The sequence below is a fragment of the Salmo trutta genome, chromosome 4 (genome assembly GCF_901001165.1).
Source record: "Salmo trutta chromosome 4, fSalTru1.1, whole genome shotgun sequence".
Taxonomy (NCBI): Eukaryota; Metazoa; Chordata; class Actinopteri; order Salmoniformes; family Salmonidae; genus Salmo; species Salmo trutta.
Genome location: NC_042960.1, coordinates 15,391,350 through 15,408,264, shown reverse-complemented (window position 1 = coordinate 15,408,264; position 16,915 = coordinate 15,391,350). Strand labels below are relative to the sequence as shown.

General features: G+C 42.5%; 2 protein-coding genes across 4 annotated transcripts in view; one reads left to right on the top strand and one right to left on the bottom strand.

Moving 5' to 3' along the window:
* Positions 1-1,252: 1,252 nt before the first annotated feature.
* LOC115191894 (intracellular protein transport protein USO1-like) overlaps positions 1,253-16,915 on the top strand; it is a 29,599-nt gene continuing 13,936 nt past the window's right edge. For 2 of the 3 annotated variants that reach the window (XM_029749895.1, XM_029749896.1), the window contains exons 1-4: positions 1,253-1,499; positions 1,773-1,876; positions 2,136-3,636; positions 3,750-3,813. In XM_029749895.1, coding sequence (XP_029605755.1) covers positions 1,874-1,876; positions 2,136-3,636; positions 3,750-3,813 — 1,568 coding nt within the window. In that variant the 5' untranslated portion in view covers positions 1,253-1,499; positions 1,773-1,873. The remainder of the gene's footprint in view (positions 1,500-1,772; positions 1,877-2,135; positions 3,637-3,749; positions 3,814-16,915) is intronic. The other variant, XM_029749897.1, reaches the window with a different exon arrangement.
* LOC115191895 (neuropeptide Y receptor type 2-like) lies at positions 8,025-15,605 on the bottom strand. The gene is made up of 2 exons (XM_029749898.1): positions 15,228-15,605; positions 8,025-9,156 (listed from the first exon to the last, which is right to left on the bottom strand). Exon 2 carries the CDS (start codon positions 9,123-9,125, stop codon positions 8,025-8,027), a length of 1,101 nt encoding a protein of 366 aa, XP_029605758.1. The 5' UTR covers positions 9,126-9,156; positions 15,228-15,605.

The window sequence follows — 16,915 nt, the reverse complement described above, 5'->3', positions numbered from 1 at the left end:
AGAGGGCACTGAGAGCCCCTCAAGTGGGGGGGGACGGCGAGGAGCTGTGAATGTGTCACCTTCCCAGGGTCAGCTGTGCTTCCTCACGGGGTGTCACGGTGGGCATAAAGGGTACTGTCTGTTTACGATCTGGGGATTTGGCATCCGGCCAGACGGTGAGCCTCAGTGAATGAGTTGTAAGGTCAGCAAGTGTTTGGGTGACAGCTGAAAGGGATGAACGCGAGGACGGACAACTGTGATTAGAGAAAAACGAATGAGATAAAAAACAAAAAGTTACATGTCTTCTGTTGGTTGAGCTTGTCACACACCTGCTGTGTGCATGAGCGGATCATTATGAGATTGTGAGGAGTCATGTTGCTGAAGTGAAGTGAACCTAATTCAAGTCGCTAGCCTACATTATTTCAACCTTTATCCCGAAGAGACTATACTTTCCCCTAGTGTTCAGTAGCCATCCCAACAGCTGTGTGGGTGAAGAAATGAATGGATATGACGTAGTAGTCTGAAAAGACATGTTGGTCCTGGATGTGTAAATTAAGTCACAATAACAGTCAATGACATTTTGTTTTGCGTGCTCTTTTCAAGAAAGTTAACTCAGAGAGGTGTTATGAGGTAAGTCGACAGTGATGTAGCCTATATCCCTCCACCAGTTGTGAGAGGCCTATGAAACCGGGCCTGGCTCCAATAATAACCCAAAGACCCCAGCTAAATAATGTACCATCGGCCCAATGAATCAGACACTGATGCGTTTTCTTTCTCTGAATACTGTACCTTGTGTGACTTTTGTAGGTCACTTTTCAGTTCCCACACATTTTAGGTGGGCTCAAGTGTCACCTCCCTCTTGTTCTAGATGATGCCAGATGTTTTCTCAGTGGGGCAAAACATCACAGACATTTGACAGGGTGACATCACAGGTAAGTTGATCCCGTTGGCTATAACTGTAAAAGGAAAAATGGTACCTTGGCAAGAGTCTGTATTACAACATGGCATAAGGGTGAGAAGTGTTGGCACACGATACAACCCAGTTCTCCATGAAACGTTGTAAACAGGCCTATAATAGGCCTACTATAGAACAATATCTCATTTGAAGCATACAGATATTTCTTAAAATGAGACTAAGCATGTTTATAGATTAGACATGACTTGTTAAAATGGCAAAAGGTTCAGTATCAAAAGGCTCGCAAACCAAAACAAATTGAGAAGTGTGTAAAAATGGTGTGTGAAAAAACGGTTGATGCTAAACGTTGTGCTCCCTAATAAATCATTGCGTATTGTTACCATGGTGATCGGAATTCTGATTTCCCTCAAATTCTATCCAAACTCTGATTGGAACCAGAATGCCGGTTACCATGGTATAATTACGCTATGATTTATTAGGGAGCACGAAGTTTAGCAGTTCTTTCACACGAAGTTTAGCCAGTCTTGAAACAAAAGAGCTACGAATATTAATAAGCAGTTTGAACGTGTCATGTAGCTACAAGCAAACAGAGTTTCTGTAGAGGGTAAGTTATTATTTATTTACCTTTTGACTATGTTTTACTATAACGTTCGCTACAGTAGCTAGCTAAGTTAGCAAACTTTAGCTACGTCAGCTAGTTACAGTCGCCTTGTAGCTGGCTTTTTAACCCAGTAATGTTGATAGCCTTGAGTCTTAACATGAGAAGTCTAACTGGAACATTAGCTAAACTATCCTAAATGAAATGGCATTTAATCCCTGCTCATTAATGTTTTAGGTTACTGTCAATGAGTGTAATATTAGGCCCATTTCTGTTCAGGGACCAAACGTGCTGTCATCTAGCTATCACCCCAGAGAGCATCAGCTGCTTAAGAAGGCCCCTGCACACCTGAGGCCCCTCTGTCTCCAAGAGAATGCAACATGGTTGAATGTTCATAATGAGGACATATCATGTTCTGCGTTTAAGCTAGGCATTTTTATGTAATGACATTGTTTGATGATAGTTACAAAGAATATGGCCTAGGCTTTCATTAGGAAATAAGTCGAGTGTTCCATATGCTAAGCCTACTTGTTGAAGAGCAGGCTAATTAAGAATGGCTGCTGAATATGTATGTACGAATCTGTGTTAAACCCACGATAATATTTTATTATTGACCTCACTCATTCCTTGCACTCACTTCAGGTTGAGTGGAGCACACTGGTTTCACAGCACATGGAGATGACACAGCCTCTTCATAATTGTAACAGCAAATCAGCGATATCTTCAGAAAAGTTTAACAATGTTTCATTGATGAAAGAAACAAATGAATCAGAGACTCGTAGAGCATCCTACAGGCATTCACCGACGGCGTTCAACTCTGCCTACTCCCCAAGACTCAGTGGCTCAGGAGACCGAGCTCTCGGGACAAACTATACATCTGAGATGATAGTCGATTTGGAGAATACGGTGGACAGACTGAAAAATGCTCTGGTGTCACTGGAGGAGGACAACCTGAGCCTCAACAAGAAGATAAGAGAAAACAAGGCGGAAGACCGGCCATCTTTGACCAATCACAATGTCTTAGGCTCAACAAGTGGCAACAATTCACAGGAAATGGCTGGTGATCACAGACCCACCTCCAAACTCAATACCCACCCTGTCACTTTCAACATTGTCAAAACATACCCAGAAAGTCAGAGGCATGATACACCATCCAAGATAGAGGAGACTAGGATGAGAGAGATGCTCAAAATGGAGAGCCTATCCTTGGAGGATAGGTGCGTTTACTTGGAGAAGGAGAAACAGGACTTGCGTAGGAAGCTGCGGAAGACGGAGGACTACTGCAAGGAGTGCGTCCACGAGCTCAAGAGGATCCTCCCAAAGTACGAGGATCTCAAAGCCTTGAATAAAACCCTGGATAAGTGCAACAAGCAGCAGGCCGCAGAGAACCGCAGACTGGTCAACACTCTTGAAGCCGAGAGCCAGGCAGGGGAGAGATCCAGGGATCCCAGCCTGGCTCGGGAGCCCAAAGAAGGGGATGGTGACAACAGGGTGTGCGTTCAACTAGAGAGGGCCAACGATCGCGTCACCCAGCTCACCCAAGAGAAGGGGCAGCTGGAGGACCGAATGGCCTCGCTGGCAAGGGAAGTCAGCCGCCTCACGAACGAGCTGGATATGAGCTGGGCCGAACTCCATCGGCTGGGGGCCAGGGGGAGAAGCTCCCTTGAGGGGAGCACGACTAGGGACGGCAGCTCTCTGGCCTCGTCGGGCAACAAACACCCGGCCGAACGCATTCTGGACAGCGTGGGGAAAGAGCGCAAGGCCATGTCGGGCTCTGTGGACCATCTCAAAGAGGAGAACAAGACACTACGAGAGAACCTCAAGCAGAGCGTCAAGAGGGTTGAGGAGGCAGAGGTCGTAGCCAAGCAGCTGAGGGAATTGCAGGCCATATTGGAAAGCTGCCTGCTCACAGTGCAGCAGGAGAAAGACCTGCTACAGCTGGAGGTGCGGCAGCTCCACCAGGAGTACATTGATCTCAGCAGTAGCATCTCGCTGCAGCTGAGAGAGAGGAGCCCCGTCGCCACTACCAGGATATTAGCAGGGTCACATGAGGTGATTGATGGTGGAGCCAGGCAGCAAGAGAGTCCAAGGCAGCCTCTGAACAGCAGCCCTATTACCAGAGAAATGCTGGATGGCCCTGTAGGTAAGGTTAAAAGCTAACAGAAGATGAACATTTTAAAAGTAGAGATATCACCACTAGTCGTCCTGGAGCTCATAATTTTAATGACTTTCTTTCCTTTTCTTTGGACTGTGTAGGCGGAGAGGCAATTGACCATATAAGGAAGCGTTTCGAGGAGGAGGAGGAACAGAGAGCCCAGAGGTACAAAAACATCATCAATCAGAATGAGTGAGGCTGTAGCTGGATCAGTGGGCTAGGCAGACTGGATGTTTACCTCTACCTCCCGTACCACATCCTGTGTGACAGAAGAGTCAGGAGGGGTCAAACATACTGTAGCTTACCGTAGAGCTCTCTGCACCACTTTACCAACAATATGCCCTTCACAAAGTCATGTACCATATGCACTGTATAGATTTTAATTCCCTGATTATATTATGCTTTTCAAAATATTTTGTCAGTGTTATCATTTCTGATGTTTAATACTTGAGAATTCGAGCTACTGTAGATACATGGCATATCAAGGCTATTTGTGGCTAGGGTCGGGACGGTGCCAGTATTATCATACTCGTTAGTAATGTGGCAAGGAAACAAAACATGAAGCGGATTTCACTTCTTTAGGAAAACAGCCCTGATGTTGGAAACAAACATGTTGTCATCCAGAGTCACATGTATTTATTTTCCAAGCTATAGCACATAAAATGTTATATACAACAGGTTTTTAAAGGACCAAAGAGTTTGGTCTGCTTCATGTTTTCATTTCTGTCATGGGGAAAAAATATTGTGATAGCGGTCTAAGGCACTGCATCTCAGTGCAAGAGGCGTCACTACAGTCCCTGGTTCGAATCCGGGCTGAATCACATTCGGATGTGATTGGGAGTCCTGTAGGGCGGCGCACAATTGGCCCAGCGTCGTCTGGGTTTGGCCGCGGTAGGCCTTCATTGTAAATAAGAATTTGTTCTTAACTGACTTGCCTAGTTAAATAAAATAAATAAATAATCTCGGCCCTATTTGTTGCTGTTGTGCAGCACGTGCCCCATGTAGTTTCATTTGGAGAAGGTCAGGATATTTTTGGACAGTAGGGGGAGCTGTTGTATCATTCATGAGCCACCTCTCTATTAGACCTCAACAGCCAAAAGGTTTAACCATAAGGGCTCATCACAGTTTATGTTGGTAGTATGTAGTCTGCTGTATGCATCATTCATACTAACATGTCTAATAAACATCCACAGGGCATTACAATCCAATTGGTGAGGTTTTATATTTGATTCCCTTGTTTATAGTCAGGCCTAGTATTATAGTGTTTGCTATTTTGCACCCAAAGACCCAATAAGTCAGATGGAAACCCACCATTTGAGTTAACACATTATTTGGATAGTCTGTAGAGCATCTACAGATGGACTACCAGTAACATTTCAACTAACGATCTGCTAGCCCTAGCCGTAACCCTTACCCTAACCGTAACAACCCTTACCGTAGCCCTAGCAAGCAGTTGCTTATCAACAGATTGTATAGTATAACGATCTGCAGAGATTCTACAGATGGACTATCTGCACTATCCTAATAAGGTGTGACCCCTTTTGACTCCTTATGGTTACACAGATGGCAGATGAGCACATTGGGATTCTGTATACCCCGCTAGCCATGCCATGCTAATCAGTGGATGGCTTTTGTGGGACTATGCTACTCATGACTCACATCTCAGCGTGTCTTGAGGCTTTCATTCTTGTCCGTTACCCATCTGTCTGGCAGCGAGACCGTTGTGTTGCATTGTTGTCATCAGGCCACTTATTCTTAGCTACTCCTGCCAACTTTAGTCTTTTTAGTAATTTCAGGGCGTAAGAGTCCTATTCTTTGACAGAATCGATACATATTTCTTTGTCTCCCCCCGAAACCATGTTTTACCTTCTGACTTGTCCGATACCCATTTGTCTGGCAGAAAGACCGATGTATTGCATTGTCATCAGGCCACTTATCCTGAGCAACTTTAGTCTATTGAGTAATTTCACAAAGTAAGAACTCCATCGTTTGACAGAATCAATGCTTGTTTTGTTTGTTATGTGTCTCGGGAAACATATTGTTGACCTCGTGACATTCATTTTCTCACTGATACCTCACTGATGTAACTGCTGCAGTCATTTCATGCTACAGTCATAATGTGAGTCATTGAATAATTCTTTAATGTATATCTGTCGAAAGAAAATATTATGGGGGCATTTGATATTGATTCTGTTTCACAAATACTCATACTAACCTATAACTCCCATTCTGTCAATGGATTCATAGACTTTGACTTCAAAGTGTTAGATGGAGGGAAAGCCGAGCGGTAAGTCATCAACTTCACTGCTTGCATCCTAATGTAATTCCGTAGTGAACACAGACAGTATCAAAGGGAAAATGACATACGTCTTATACCCCATTGCTCAGGTCCTTCAGACTTGATTTAGAACGGGGGCAGCTCCCTCCCGGGCTCCGCTCTCTGTAAGTCGCAGGTCAATAACTTTCGACAGCCTGATAAACCGTTATTGGTTTACGTGCTGAATGGTCCATGAATGAGTTACTAAAAATAGAGGCATTGAACCAATCCCCGCCACACAACCACGGTGATTGACTAAGAAACAGGAAGAAAGGAGAGCCTCTTAAATGATCCAGAAATATAGTGAGCACATACTCTAGCGGTAATGAGACTGTTTGCTGCAACCAAAGGCGAGGGAGGGGTTCCGGATCTGTCGTGGACTGTCTAATAATATAGCGTACAAATATTTGTGCCAGAGCTGCAATATATACTGAGTGTACAAAACATTAGGAACATCCTAATATTGCGTTGCACCCCCTTTTGCCCTCAGAACAGTCTCAATTTGTCAGGGCATGGGCTCTACAAGGTGTCGAAAGCGTTCCACAGGGATGCTGGCCCATGTTGATTCCAATGCTTCCCACAGTTGTGTCAAGTTGGCTGGATGTCCTTTGGGTGGTGGACCATTCTTGATACACACGAGGAAACTGTTGAGATTGAAAAACCCGGCAGCGTTGCAGTTCTTGACACTCTCAAACTGGTGTTCCTGGCACCTACGACCATACCTTGTTCAAAGGCACTTAAATGTTTTGTCTTGCCCATTCACCCTCTGAATGGCACACATACACAATCCATGTCTCAATTGTCTCAAGGTTTAAAAATACTTCTTTAACCTGTCTCTTCCCCTTCATCCACACTGATTTGAAGTGGATTTAACAAGTGACATCAATGAGGGATCATACTGTAGCTTTCACCTGGATTCACCTGGTCAGTCTGTCATGGAAAGAGTGGGTGTTCCTAAAGTTTTGTACACTAAGTGTACATAACATGCTCAACAGTAGCCATAGCTCTAGTTAGGTCCATCTATCCAAAATCCACCATGCATGGAAAATTGTCAAAGACTCTAGCCATCCTAGTCATAGACTGTTCTCTCTGATACCGCACGGCAAGTGGTACTGGAGCGCCAAGTCTAGGTCCAAAAGGCTCCTTTACAGCTTCTACCCCCGAGCAATAAGACTGCTGAACAATTAATCAAATGGCCACGTTGACCCCCCCCCCCCCCCCCCTTTTGTTTTTACACTGCTGCTACTTGCTGTTTATTATCTATGCATTGTCACTTTACCCAAACCTACATGTACAAACTACCTCAACTAACCTGTACCCCTGCACATTGACTCGGTAGCGGTACCCCCTGTATACAGCCTCGTTATTGTTATGTCATTTTGTGTTACTTTTTTATTTTTTACTTTAGTTTATTTAGTAAATATTTTCTAACTCTATTTCTTGTTGGTTAAGGGCTTGTAAGTAAGCATTTCACAGTAAGGTCTACAGCTGTTGTATTCAGCACATGTGACAAATACAATGTGACTTGGTTTGAATTTGGAAATGTCAGCACTGACACACAGCTTGATTAAATGGATGAGTCAGTTTATATCATTACATGCTGAGTTTGCAACTATTAGGTGTCAATAAATTACAACCTGCGTTCTGAACTAATGTGTTGTTTTCCACCTCAGCTTGTAATTAAAGCACATCTATCAAAACAAGGCCTCAGAATCCATTTCAAAAGAAAAAGAATGATCAACATGGTTTACTATGGTAGCATTCACAAAGTCAATGTCAACCTTTTTTGTCCCACGATCAACATTTGCATGTGGCCAAAGTAGTCCAGTTGTAAGAAGCAGCAAGTTTTAAACAGCAGTTTCATAAGCTCTTGATTATCAATGGCACAATTCAGCAATGCATTTGGCACTTGCATGAAATCATTTACACATTTTGAACACACTTGGTTCTTCACTGAACCTTTTGACAATAAACTAATGTAAAAAAGCAGAATGTTTTACCCATAATTCACCCTTACAGTAGGTTGCACAGAAAAGCAATTTCAGTTGATATTATGAATTCAGACTTTAGTCGCTTGGAAATCTGTATCGCTCATGTCCTTTTCCCTCAGTGTCTTTCTGCTCATGATGCTCCTCGACCCAGAATTGACAGGTTGGCTGCACTTACACACGGACAGAAACGCAGTCCGGTAGTTGTTGTTCATCCACCCGTAGAGGATGGGGTTGACAAAGGTCGAGCACATGGCCACGATGTGGAACATGGTGAAAAGCAGCTTGAAGTCTTTCATGTCCAAGACACTGTTGTCAATGTCAATGGCCAGCTGGAAGGCGTGGAGAGGCAACCAGCTCACTGCAAACACCACCACCACGATCACCAGCATCTTAGTGGTCTTCCTCTTGCGCTGGTGGCGGTTGTTCCTCCCTGCCGGACTCACGTGGTTCTTCAGCTTACTCCAGATGCGGATGTAGGCGAAGGAGTTGATGGCCAGCGGCAGGCAGTACTGGAGCAGGAGCATGGAGATACTATAGATGGTCCCGTCCATGCCGCTCCCTGGCCACTTTTCCGTGCAAACCTGAATGGACTGCTCGGGCGAAAGGTCAAACGTCCCGTACTCCCGGAAGACGGCGAGTGGGCTGGCCAGGACTGCGCTTATGGCCCACGTCATGACGATGACGGCGGCACACATTTCCTTGGACATCTTGGTCTCCAGGTGGTAGACGATGCTTCGATGGCGGTCCAGGGCGATGATGTTGAGCGTGATGGTGGAAACGTGCACGGACATGCCTTGGGAGAAGGGCAGTATAAAGCACAACGCCTGGCCAAACCTCCACTCTCCATGGAGAGTATTGATCAAAGTAAAGGGCAGACATAGAGTATTCACCAGCAGATCCGCCACAGCCAGGTTCACAATGAAAAAATTGGTGACGGTGTGCAGAGTTTTGAACTTGTACACCACGTATATCACCAGGGAGTTTCCGATGACTCCGAACAGTATGATGGTGCTGTAAGCCAGGATGAGGATCACTTGCACTCCCACCAGCTTGGTGCTGTCCTCCAGGTCTGGAAAGATGTTGTAGCAGTTTGAGAATTCACCAGCAAGTCTAGAAGAATTCGCACAGTCCTCCATTGGAGTTATGTTTACTTGACTTGCATTATCCATTGGTATCGTTCCCCTCCAGGCCTCACAAATTCTGCAATAAGAGGAGGGAAATCATTTTGACAGAGGGCATAAACTTGTTTACATCTATGAACATAGTCTTGGGTTACAAAACATTTTAAAAGCTCCTTGCCTGCTCATATTTTAGACTGCAGAGAATTATGTAATTGTTGGGAGGTTTAAAGACCATTGTATAAGCCGCTAGCATCAAGTGTGAGGCATACCTGTGACATATACACTACCGTTCAAAAGTTTGGGGTAACTTAGAAATGTCCTTGTTTTTGAAAGAAAGGCACTATTTTTGTCCACTAAATGGCCTTTGTACGCCTATGTAGATATTCCATAAGAAATCTGCCGTTTCCAGCTACAATAGTCATTTACAACGTTAACAATGTCTACACTGTATTTCTGATCAATTTGATGTTATTTTAATGGACAAAAAATGTGCTTTTCTTTCAAAAACAAGGACATTTCTAAGTGACCCCAAACTTTTGAACGGGGGTGTGCATACAAGATCTCCTGCAACATCGAGGGCAGGGCAAAAACATGAGGTTGCCCTATCACAGTGACTCATTGAACTCCGGAGACTAGTTGAATTTTGCAGCATAGAAATAAATATCATGCCAACAACCTTTTTCTAGTTTTCCTCTCACCCCCAAGCCACTGAATAAAATATGACTTGTGTTCCCTTTCAGTTGTTTCACAGCACATTGCATTAAGGATCACCTGATAAAACTAGTTAGTCTCAATACTGTATTTATTTATAGATTTTATATTTTACCTTTATTTTACCAGGTAAGATTAAATATCTATTCTACAAGAGACAGCTGGATGAAAAAGCAGTAAATGTCAGATACATTTACAACAAAACACAAAGGACTACATTTTAAAAATGAATTTACATATTGAGCATGCAAGATGCTTTGGGGAGGTGTGTTGCATTGATAGCCCCCCAACTTCACTGCCCACCATAGTTTTTACCTTCGCTTTAAACTCATTCAAAGAGACCAGATCCTGCAATTTCATGTCCTTTTATAGCTTGTTCCAAGTGGAAGGGGCTTTTTTTTTTTACCTAGCTTTATACAGACCTTAACACTGTCAACAAAACACAGTCATGTGAGTGTAGGCGATATAGCTGTAAATCAGCTATACGATTACCTACATTGCTGCAGGGGATTGCTCATCCTGCATCATACTGTTGCCCTTTTGATGATCAAATAGCCAAGGGTCGTCTTACTTACCACTATAGGTTTAAATACACTATATATATATATGTGTGTGTGTGTATATATATGTATGTATGTATGTATGTATATGTATGTATATATATGTATGTGTATGTATATATGTATATATGTGTGTGTGTGTGTGTGTGTGTGTGTGTGTGTGTGGACACCCCTTCCAATTAGGGGATTTGGCTATTTCAGCCACACCCATTGCTGACAGGTGAATAAAATCAAGCACACCGCCTTGCAATCTCCATAGACGAACATTGGCAGTAGAATAGCCTTACTGAAGAGCTCAGTGACTTTCAACATGGCACCGTCATTGGATACCAGCTTTCAGTTTGCAAAAATGTCTGCCCTGCTAGACCTGCCCCGGTCAACTGTAAGTGCTGTTATTGTGAAGTGGAAACGTCTAGGACCAGCAACAGCTCAGCCGCGAAGTGGTAGGCGACACAAGCTCACAGAACGGAACCGCCGAGTGCTGAAGCATGTAAAATTCGTCTGTCCACGGTTACAACACTCACTATCGAGATCCAAACTGCCTCTGGAAGCAACGCCAGCACAAGAATTGTTCTTCGGGAGCAGCCGCACACCTAAGAGCCTAAGATCACCATTCGCAATGCCAATAGTCGGCTGGAGTGGTGTAAAGCTCGCCGCCATTGGACTGTGTAGCAGTGGAAACGTGTTCTCTGGAGTGATGAATCACGCTTCACCATCAGGCAGTCTGACGGACTAATCTGGTTTTGGCAGATGCCAGGAGAACACTACCTGCCCCAATGCATAGTGCCAACTGTAAAGTTTGGTGGAGCAGGAATAATGGTCTGGGGCTGTTTTCATGCTTCGCGCTAGGCCCCTTAGTTCCAGTGAAGGGAAATCTTAATGCTACAGCATACAATGACAATCTAGACGATTCTGTGCTTCCAACTTTGTGGCAACAGTTTGGGGAAGGCCCTTTCCTGTTTCAGCATGACAATGCCCCCGTGCACAAAGCGTGGTCCATACAGAAATGGTTGGTCGAGATCGGTGTGGAAGAACTTGACTGGCCTGCACAGAGCCCTGATCTCAACCACATCAAACACCTTTGGGATGAATTGGAACGCAGACTGCGAGCCAGGCCTAATCGCCCAACATCAGTGCCCGACTTCACTAATACTCTTGTGGCTGAATGGAAACAAGTCCCCGCAGCAATGTTTCAGCATCTAGTGGAAAGCCTTCCTAGAAGAATGGAGGCTGTTATATTTGTAAGTCGCTCTGGATAAGAGCGTCTGCTAAATGACTTAAATGTAAATGTTATAGCAGGAAAGGGGGGACCAACTCTATATTAATGCTCGTGATTTTAGAATGAGATGTTCGACGAGCAGGTGTCCACATACTTTTGGTAATGTAGTGGAGATGTAAATGAACTATCAAATGATGTATAACCTGCATGGAAAACATATGGAAAAACCGAGGGTAGTAGCCTATTCCAGTATTCGTCACACTTATTGTTTCCAAGATCATGTCTTGTTTGTGGCAGTCATAGTGTAGCCTATACGATTTGAAAATGGCCGATTTTTATCATTGATAAGTGCCTAAATTGTAACGCAGTGACTTTACAGTAACATGCTATACATGAGGTCAGAGCTCAGGTTCTCCGCCTCAGTGCTGTATGGGTTTTGACTGACAGCCATTATAAACTTCAGCGCGCGACAAGAAGATGCCCCCATCCCTCCCGCTAACTGGGCTACTTTTGCACATTTGTTGTCATCTGAGGGAAATGCTGTAAATCGAGAGGAGTCGATGTGTTCTGAAAGATGAGACTTTAAGGATTATAATAAATACCAGTGATGTCACACAAGCAAACCACACCCATGAGTCCATATGTGCAGTTCACATTTCCATATTTGAAAACTCATGTCATTTACAGTAGCAACGTTTATGATAGCTATGTTCGATCCACAGTTACAAGGATGACATGCGTTATACCCGGGGTTGTCCTGAAGAGAATGAGCCTATGTTTGTCGTATTGTGAAGGACAAGCTTTCAAATGATGCCCACCTGATGGTGGGGACACGGGTCTGTGTTCCAAACCAAAAACTACTAGTGTGCTTGCTTCAGTTCCTCAATGGCAAAGCTAGGAGTGCTCAAAAAACTAAGAACTGTGCACAGTTTGGAGTGGTGTGTGTGTCCACTTGGTGACACCAGTTAGACCTCTTACTCAAACCCTTGTAATAGTTTTTTCTTATCTTGCACTCCAAAAATGCACTGAATGTTCTTTATTATGTTACTAAATGTATCCGGAGTACTTTCAGATTTTGCTATTGACAAATGCTGTGAAAAGTACAGTAAATGTTAAATGCACATAAAATCAAAAGTGTTATGTTTGGATTCAGTCTTGTGTCAGGTGAACTGTTGTGACCTCACCTTTTGGTCTGATAACACTTGAGATTATGGCGAAATTATCTTTCAATTGCTACCTTGGTCATGTATATGCTTTTTATAGTTATTTTGGTAGAAACATTTAAATGTTGCTTTATCCCTATAGGCAGGGGCGGAAATCCCGGGGGGGACGGGGGGGACACGACCCCCCCATCCTGGGAAAAATATGATTTGTCCCCCCCAATATATCACTGAAACATAACTATGTAATTTAAATAATATTAATAATACGCAATGAAAGCAATTGTGCTGATTATAGACACTTAATAGCGCGTTTTTAAGTTTCAAAAGATTGCGACCCCCCCCACCCTTTGCCTCACAATGGTTTGATCCACTGCCAGTTCCTTAGTTGGCAAGGTAACAGAGGGGTCGTATCTACTGTCTGAAAGGCACTCAATGAACGTAGCTGACGTGAGGTTAATCTAGTCAATCGCGCACACACACTAGCTGAATATGCAGAGCTAGCGCGCAAATATTAACTATTAAGCTAGCTAGTACCTATTCCATTTATGTGGCATCGTCAAAGATGGAATCTTTGCTATCGTCAATTTATTCCAAGATCAGCATGCAGATGATGTAAGTTAGTGCTTCAAAGTCCCTGTGATAAAGTTAGCGATAAACTGAAGTCCAAACTGAACAGAACTACACTCTCTTCTACCATTGTCTTAAATATATTTAATGGTCTCGTTGCAAAAGCTAAATTGTCGCAAGGGAACTTTTATTTATTTATTTTATTTCACCTTTATTTAACCCGGGTAGCAAAGATTATAGCAAACACCACTGAAACTGAATTGGTGCTCGCTAGCTTTGCAAATTCAGCTATTGTTGGAAGCCAGCCAATATGAAACAAACTATTAAAATTACAAAAGGTTGCAGCATATGTTGTGTAAATGGTGAACTCATACAGCTGTCAACTCTTGTCATTTTAATCCGTTTCACATTTGCTAGCTACCTTTTAGATCGAAGCCTAAATAGAATGATAGAAGATGATAGAAGCCCATCTCCTACTGTAAATAACCTACACACTGTGTGTGTGTGTAGCCAGCCAGCCAGCCAGCCAGCCAGCCAGGTAGAAAAATGGCAGAAAAATAAAAGACGGACATCAGAGTATTTTTCAATACACCAAAACGCATAGTAAGAACCCTAGTAGCCTAATATCTCAAAGACTAGTTGATAAAATGTTCATAAGAAAGAAATGAAATTCTAATGGAAATGTTTCACAATGATGTCATTAGGCAGAGCAGGCAACAGATGGCACACAGACAGCAGAGCTGGGGACAGATATGCAGGGACAGACTGGCAGAGACAGGGAGTCTCAGGTAAGTTTGTTGAGTCTTTGTTTGGCAACATTATGAAAGGTTCTCAATTTTTTTTACTTGTAAAATAGGAACATAATTGGAAAATGCCATGGATACCCCCACTCTCAACTTAAACTGGTGACTGAACTAAGATTTGTTAAAGGCAATGGTATTGCTGTTGTGATTAGTTGTGTAGTTTTGGGTACCGGTAGTTAGGAGTACGGCAAACACCTTATTTCTTTGGTTCCTCAATATACATGTACCATATTACAATGTAGGCTATGTGTTACAGCACTACTTTTGGTGGCCCCCTCAGGAATTGCTCTTGAGAAAATGTCATGTAATTGTCCCCTCCAAAGTTGATATCAGATTTTCGCCCCTGCCTATAGGCCAATTTCCAGAGTGTAAGGGGTATTAATGAGCAGCATGTCCTAGTGTCTGTAAATAAGAATTTGTTCTTATGACCTAATTCTTATGATCTCCTGACCTGCCTGTTAAAATGAAAGTTAAATTAAAATCAATCAATTTCATTTTGCTCTCAAGAAGCTGTATATGTCTAGCTGCTTTTCTAAATGGCAGTATTTTTAGGAGTGAATTTGGGATTTCAAACAGTCCTGCATTAATACTTCTTGGCTGACAAACTTTGGCAATTCATGATAACATGACTTGGAACTCATACCAAAAATTCCTATTGCTTCCTGTGACAACTGCATCAGAATGAAGAGCGATGAAAAGAGTTGATATACTGGCATCCTGTATGATACACCAAGAAATAGACTGTCTGCTTTGGAAATTACTCACAATATCTTAGTGCATTCTATACGATTTTTCTTCAAATGATTATCAGGAATTTATTTCTCACGTCATAGACATTTTATGGCGTTCCTAAATTAATTGCATTTGTCTACAACCTATAGAAGGTTAGAAAATATGACATAAGAAATCTTTCGTGATACTGATTTCTAGAAGAAAACATTGTAATCAGACATTTTAGTTTGTGTATCTTAGATTACATCTTGGGGATGCTGATATCAAGATTACAGTTGTAGCCTACAAAACAAATATAGGATTAAACAGGCTATACATTTGATAAATTCTTAACTAAACAAATGATCAGCATATTTTCCCATCGGCAAGTAACTGCTATAGAATAACCGACTCACCTTGATCTGTAACAGACGCATTCGTTATACTTCCGATGATAACCCTTTTTGTCAAGGTTCTCAACAGCGTATTAGTATTTTCAATTTAACATTAAATAATACCCTATATTCAAGTTGCAGCATTTTTTTTTATCACCACATGTCCTAGATATCAAGCCATTTTATTGTATCGCACATCAAGTAGTATAGTAGACAGATCTAGGAATCTAGACAACAAGCAACTGACTAACTGAACGGTGATATATATTGGCAAAACTCCACGGCTTTTTTCCTACGAGGTATGTGCCCAACAAGACAAGCGCACTGCGCACGCTGTGGACTCCTGTCTTGAAAGGAGCGCATATTATGTGTGGCAAGCTCCGAGAGTGTGCGCCAGGGGGAGGGGGAGATGATGAAGCGCGCTAAATGACAGGGGGCGTATTACCCTGACAGAAATAAGCATTGCCTCAAGGGAGAAAGTCTTTGCCTTATAAATGATTTCGGATCCATTTCCAGTTCAAACAAACAGATATGCCTGGGGTAAACTGCCTGGGGCATTCCACGAAATTCGTGCGTCCCTTGAATATTTTATGTAGAAATTGTGTTCTAATATTGATTTTATATTATTATATTAAAATTAAGTGCCCTTTTAATATAGACCACATGGGAATTTGGTTGCACTTGCAATAATACCAGTTTTGTCAAATAAAGTTATTTTGAAAGGTTCTGAGCAATTTATCAGTCTTTTAACATTAATTGAACATTACATAATTCATTTTTTCAAGTTGCAGCATTTTTTAAATCACCCATGTCTGTGATATCAAATACATTTTTATTGTATTGTACATAGACATATTTAGGAAAATACACAACAAGCCGCTAACTAATTGACTGGAGATATATTGTGGTAAAATTGCATGGATTTTTTTTTCAACAGAGGTATGCCCAACAAGACGAGCGCACTGCGCACGCGGTGGACTCCTTTGAAGGCGCGCATATTCTGTGGCCAGTTTCAAGAGGGAGACAGAGAAGGAGGGGGAGATTATATGAAGCGCGTTAATGACAGAGAGGGGGTGTAACCCTGACAGATATAAACATGGGGAGGGGGTTCTATTAATCTCGCCTGGGCACCCATGTAGGTGTGAAAATCGATTTCATTTGATTTGGAACCAGGCTGCCTTCCACGCATGAGCCAGGAGCCCAGCTCTGTCTGATGCAGGGTTCTTACGTCATGAAAATCCTGGAAAAGTCATGCAATTTAAAAAGTGTTTTCCAGGCCTGGAAAAGTTTTTGGAAAATGATCAAATCTGAAAAGTTTGGAAAAGTCATGGGAATGAATTTAATAATTTCTCTTAATGTAATTTATTTAGGCACAGTTTTAAAATATTTCAACAATCAAATAAAAATCAACATATCAGCCAGGATCAGAATAACACTAGTGCATCTAATTTGAGCGCATCACCTGCATTGTGCCAGACTAGTGAGAAATTGCTCAAGGAGAGAGAGCGAGTCGGACTTTGTAGCAGCAGGTAGGACTAGCCTATAAAATATGAAAGAGAACAGATTAAGTAGCCAATTCAAAACATATATTGTACCTTCTAGTTAACTGTTTACCTATTATTAGCATGTGTTAATGTTTTCGTCATGTCCAAAAACCTTTCCACCGACACTCACGAATAAGGCCATAAAAAGTTTATTTACTTTTTTAA

Coding starts and splice junctions, on each gene's coding strand:
- LOC115191895 (XM_029749898.1), bottom strand. CDS start 9,125: ATGGATAATGCAAGTCAAGTAAACATAACTCCAATGGAGGACTGTGCG.